This window comes from Oryzias melastigma, linkage group LG1, assembly GCF_002922805.2.
Source record: "Oryzias melastigma strain HK-1 linkage group LG1, ASM292280v2, whole genome shotgun sequence".
Taxonomy (NCBI): domain Eukaryota; kingdom Metazoa; phylum Chordata; class Actinopteri; order Beloniformes; family Adrianichthyidae; genus Oryzias; species Oryzias melastigma.
Genome location: NC_050512.1, coordinates 9132999 through 9139156, shown reverse-complemented (window position 1 = coordinate 9139156; position 6158 = coordinate 9132999). Strand labels below are relative to the sequence as shown.

The following is a 6158-nucleotide window of genomic DNA, read 5'->3' as shown; positions in this document are numbered from 1 at the left end:
CTGAGGTCTTCTTTTCCTTTTTGAAGGCTTTTTTGACAAACACACAGGAGCTGACAAACGATGTGACTGCACAGTGGCAGCCATCTTGGACCAATCCCTCAGTAATAATATGTGGTGAAAATTTACAGTTTCCCACTTTCTCAAACAGATATGCCCCCATAATTAATATAAAAAAGTGTAAATATGCGTTTTTTTAAACTTTGTGCCAGTAGGCGGTGTGAAATCTTCCTCAACACCCAGAGAGCGGACAGAGTTGATCAGCTCTATCCCCCACTCTGCTACCTGGGTGTGGAGAAGGACCTGGCGCTTTCTGCTCCCGTTGTATAAGGGGGTTCTGCCATGAAGGAGCGCCGAGATGATCAGCTCTACACCCAGCTCTCTGGGGCAAGCAGGCAGTTGAAGAGTCCACTATCTATGTGTGAAGAAGCGGAATGGACTCTGCCACCTACAGTTGGAAGAGGCTTGGTGCAAAATGTTAAATAATAATAATAATAATAATAAGCTTTATTTATAAAGCACTTAAATTGCCCGTTCAGACCCAAAGTGCTGTACAAAAAAGGGGCTAAAAACATATAAAAATCAAAATAAAATAATTAGATTAGGAGTGTACAATAAAAGGCTTATAAGAATACATTCTCAAAACAAAAAACACATCACCAAAAATAAAACACATTAAAAGGAGAAAATGGAGTGTAGAGGGATAAAAGAGAGGCGACCTCTTCACTGAGTATTAAAAGCCAAATTAAAAAAGTGGGTTTTAAGAGAAGACTTAAAAACAGACAATGACGAGGACTCTCCTACATAAATTGGAAGATTGTTCCAGAGTTTGGGAGCGGCTGCAGCAAAGGCACGGTCCCCTCTAAGTTTGAATTTTTTTTTTTGGAATTGTCAAAAGCAGCTGATCAGCTGATCTCAGAGGACGGGAGGGGACATAAGGCTGCAGCAGCTCGAACAGGTGCCAAGCCATGTAAGGATTTAAAAACAAATAAAAGGATCTTAAAATGAATTCTAAAATGAACAGGTAACCAGTGCAGTGAAGCTAAAACCGGGGAGATATGATCATATTTACGTTTTCTAGTTAAAAGACGAGCAGCCGCATTTTGCACTAGCTGGAGTCGAGCTATGGCAGAGGTGTTAACTCCCAAATACAGGGAATTACAGTAATCCAGCCTGGTGGTAATAAAGGCGTGGATCACTGTTTTAAACTGCTGATAGGACAGGATGGGTCTAACCTTTGCCAGCTGTCTTAGGTGGAAGAAGCTCGACTTCACAGCTAAATTAATTTGCTTGTCAAGTCTCAGCTCAGAGTCCACCGTTACTCCTAAATTAGTAACATGAGGTTTTACATAATCACTTAAATGGTGCAAATCTCAAAAATCTTGCTCCAGGCTCTTTTTTTTCACACCTCTATGCTGATATAATACAATCTTGGTGTCTTTGAATCGCCATTCAATTTCAATTTCTTCTCCATGATCAATTTTCAGACTGTTGACACTCCCAGGAATTAATGCCATTCATATGTCACTACCAAACCTGAGTCCCTGTTTGGTCAAAGTTAAACCCGGTTTGACTTTTGATGCTATTTTAATGGATGCACGATTTGCATCTAGAGCTTGAAATCTGTCTTCAAAATGTGCATAGCTGCACCTGAATACAAGAGTTCTGAACTCTTAAGCCCTAAACCTGCATTTACATAGACTTTTCATTGAAAGTGTCCATTTTGCCAAAGATGGTGTGAACTTATGTTTAAAAGTAAAGATGTCTACTTTGCAGATTTCACCTATCTCAGGTTTTGTTTTTGGAATATAACTCCTGCAATAAATGAGGGAACAGAGTATTTTTCTCTATTCAATAGTTACTATAATTACCCAGGTTTTCTCTTTCTACTATAATGTTTTGATTACAAAAAGAAGCGTCTACAGATTGATTGTTGTTCAAAAATACTTTTTTGGCTGAATATTCATAAAGCCTGTTTAACCCACTTGCTAGTGCGTGAGAGATTACAGTTAGCTGATCAAACTGTGGGGATTAAACTGTGCAGCCTCCTGAAGTTCTGTCTGTGTCTCTCTGCAGGCATGCGAATCCTGGTGAACCTGCTGCTCGACACTCTGCCCATGCTGGGCAACGTCCTTCTCCTCTGCTTCTTCGTCTTCTTCATCTTCGGCATCATTGGTGTGCAGCTGTGGGCGGGGCTGCTGAGGAACCGTTGCTACCCGGAGGAAAACTTCACACTGTGAGTGGTCTGCGTGTCAGCGTGCGAAAACCAGCGTGAGACAATGTGATGCTCCGGGATACTCTGTGTGTCTGTGTGCATGAGCGAGTGTTTCATGCTCACACCGCGTCAATTATGTCTTACTTTGAAACTACTGCAGTGTGTGTGATGATCTAGTGCACTACCACTTGGAAAATATGCAGACAGACTGTATAAAACAGACATTGCAGCCAAAAGAGGTGCTTTTCCAGGTTCCACATGTCTGTCATCTTCCCTCTCATCATCTTTCAGTGTGAACATTAATCACATCATCAACAGAATTTACTGGGATCACCGTTGAAAACAAGATGAAGGCTCGCTCATGTTACCAGTCTCTTAAATGAGATTGACATTATTCAAAAAAGTGTTAGCTACCCAAGTGTACCACTTAATTTTTACTGATAGATCCCTTTTTTTTTTAAAGCAGCCCCTATAGACCTACTCTGATCATCTTTTAATCTATTGTAAAAGTATTCATCTTCTAAATGAAAAAAAAACGTTGTTTTCCGAGACATAGTTCCTGTAGAGCAGCAGTAGCTCATTAGAATTCACCTCTGAGTTGAGGGCAGGACAGATAATAACCACTGCAACAAAAATGGTGAGCAAAATTGGAGCTATCCAGCTGTTCAGGTTTGACCCAGATCTTATATTAGTTCAGACAAGGTAAACAAAGACGCAGATTTTTGATGGGAGTTGGTCTTTAAAGACGACTTTTTCTATGACCTTTTTTAACTAATACATAGTGTATGTCACATCACACTGAGATTTGTCAATGTCAAGCTCTAGAGGTCAGTTGTAAATTCCAGGGCATCATAATAAATGAAGCACAATTTGAGTGAAGCTGAACACCAGATTTTAAATGGAAACTCTCCCCTCGTCTTTATTGTCTTGCAAACACATTTTTATGGTAATTTTATCACTTCATTGAATAACTATACAAGGCTTTTATTCTTACTTATTAGTACCATTGACTGTATACAAAAACTGAACCAAGTAAGTGGGACATCACCAATAGAAGAGAACTCGCTTCTGATTCGAAAGAAATTAAGTCAATTCAGTCGCTGTTTGTTTTTCACAATGCTGGAGTCAGACAGAAACTGTGAGTAAGCAGAGATTGGTCTGAGTGTGAAAGCGGACTCAGGAGAATCCGTCCATCTAACACTTCAAAAGTTCAGATTTGTATTGAGGCATCTGATTGGTCAGTTTATAACTTGAAAAACTTCAAACTAAAATATAGGAAAAAAATATATAGAATTAGCAAGAGCATGTTAAAAGGTATCAGAGCAAGAATGTTTTTTTCTGAAAAATATAATTACAGAGTAATAGCTCATTATTTCACAACAGAAGTCTATGGGATTTTGGCTTGTTGGGACCAGCAGGTACTTGCTATTTGGAATATGAGGGGGGAGGAGCCATTCAGTCCAGTTCTTCTATACAGTCAATAGTTAGAACACATATACATACTTCACCAGGTCCATGATAAAAAGACCCATGTTGGAGTCACTTCAATGAATTAAGGATGATGGAATAAATGTATTCATTTCAAACCAAGTTCCACCAAAAATAAATACATTCATTCCTTCTTTTTGTAAGCTTGTTCTCCGTAAGACTCGTCCTCTCTACATCAGTGGCTGCAGGATGTTTATTTTGGTGAAAGCATCAGAAATTCAATTACCCTTCTGTCGCCTACTGTCAAACTCAGAGGAAAGCAAAGCCTTGTGCTTGGTTTTGGCTCTGCCTCTGCTTGTGTTTACTAGTAGCCCATGAAGTAGATTCTTTTTTGCACAAGACCAGAAGAACCCATGCAGGTTCAAGCAACTTTTAAAGACTTTACTCTGAAGTATTTTGGCTGTTATTATTTTTTTTTAACAAAAACAGTAATGCAAACATGTATATTTTAATTGATTAATTAAAAACTATTGGTCAAATTATTGCTAATAATAGTATATATCTAATGATATAAGTAAATAGGTTCAAAAATCTTCCCGTGCTCGGTCAGGTTATGTGTTAACGGTGATTTTAAATTAAGGTTTGAAGTGAATTCCAGTATGTGTGTGTGCTTTGTTTCTATTTCTGTGAGACTTTGTGATGGATTGGTGACCTGTCATATGACTGTCCTCCTGATTACTGGGAGCAGGTGTTCCAGAAGACCTCCATGACCGCAAACAGGCTCAAATAGACAAGGAAACTGCATAGATGGATGCCTTAATACACAGAACATAGACATGTTGTCACTGGGTTGTTAGAAAATATATAAGGAATTATTATCATTTCGTTATTATACTTAATCAAAGCATGAGACTGATATTAGTTTACACTTTTGTGGCAAACAAAATAAAAAATAGCCAATGAGTTTAAAGCTTTCGTGTCCAGTGCAGCAGATTGGGTTTGTGTGAGTGAGTTGAAGTCAGGTGGTTTCCTTATTTCACAATCGTGTCTGTGAAGCTAGACAGAAACAAAAGAAAAAACATCAGGGCATTAAAAAAATAAAGCCTGATACAATAAAGTAATGAAATTACAGTAATTGATTACTTTGTAATTAATTACGCCCAACCCTGTGTATGGATGTGTGATCGTGTGGCCCTGTGATCAACTGCTTACAAAAAATATGTTTAATTATTTTATACTTTCTTTTAAGGTTTGAGCAGAAGACTTTGGAAAAATGGCAAATGAAACCCAGAGTGAAAGGCTGTACAAATGAAAGGATCAAAAATATGCATATATAAAAAATAAGTAAAATACGTTATTTGAGGGGTTCAGGATTTATTAAAAACATAGCTTTTGGTATTTTTCCGATGTTTAAAGAAGCTTGTATCGATGATTTGTTTAATCTTCGTCAATATAATGCTAATATTGACGTAAAAACTCGAGGGAAAATGGGGCCAACTGCCCTCCGTAGCTCCGCCCCTGAGTTTGAAACAGCTAAAGTTAAAGTGACAAAGAGTCTAAATAAATCACAGGACAACTTTATTCAACTTTTGTGCTGCTGAATTGACAAAAGAACAATATCAGTTGATTTTATAAAAACTAGATTGTTTTTGCCATGAGTCACCTTATAAACAATCATGTGTTTATTTTTCCTGAAGCATTAAGTCAGACTTATGCTGTAAACATTGTTTCACATACACTGATTATGAAGATTACAGTGTAAACAGCAGCTGTGGTTTGTGATTGCCTCTGGAAAACTGCAATCCCAGTCAGACATCTGATTAACAAGCAGGTAAAGGAGTTGATTTGATGGCAGCTCAAAGTTTGGAGAGCATAATGACCAGACGCCAACACCATGACAACAATATTACAGATAACTGGGTTGGTTAAGTAATGTTCAAACCCTGAAACTGTTTGACTCCAATTCAGCCACAGAGCTCAGTATTTGAAGAAAACATAGACTGAATTCCTATTCTTGCCACAGAACTGTCTGTCGTTTGATTCACAGACTTCCACAGACTTTCCAGGAACAGTGCAGGAGGTATGCACACTCACTCATGCGTGTCTGTACACAGTGGCTCAAGGCTCTCTGAATGAGTGCATCATTTTCGTTTTAATGTTTGTTTACATAGTATTTTTGGGACATAGTATCAAACCAACAACAGCTTCTACCCATTGGAGCTATAATCTCAAACCCCTTCACAAGAATTTTCCACAACATTTCACTTGTCACGACACAGAACCCCAAGAAGAGCTACAGTTACCATGAAAAGAAGCTAATACTTGGACTGAAGAAAGAACCTTTAAACTCCAACTGTTCTTTCTGACAAACTCAAGATCTATCTTACACAAGACTGAGGATTTTTGGAGTTGATGGTAATGTCTTTGTTTTTATCTAGAAGTTTGATAGCTTGCTTGCACAAAACTTTCACTGTTTTTTTTTTTATTTTATTTTTTTTTTTTCCACTCTGACCAGCCT

At 38.0% G+C, this 6158-nt stretch overlaps 1 protein-coding gene across 1 annotated transcript in view; it reads left to right on the top strand.

Annotated features, from left to right (window-relative positions):
• Window positions 1-6158, top strand: part of LOC112137652 (voltage-dependent T-type calcium channel subunit alpha-1I) — a 168526-nt gene that overhangs the window by 53434 nt on the left and 108934 nt on the right. Inside the window, exon 4 of the mRNA XM_024260075.2 lies at window positions 2074-2233. Within this exon, the coding sequence (XP_024115843.2) occupies window positions 2074-2233 (160 nt within the window). The remainder of the gene's footprint in view (window positions 1-2073; window positions 2234-6158) is intronic.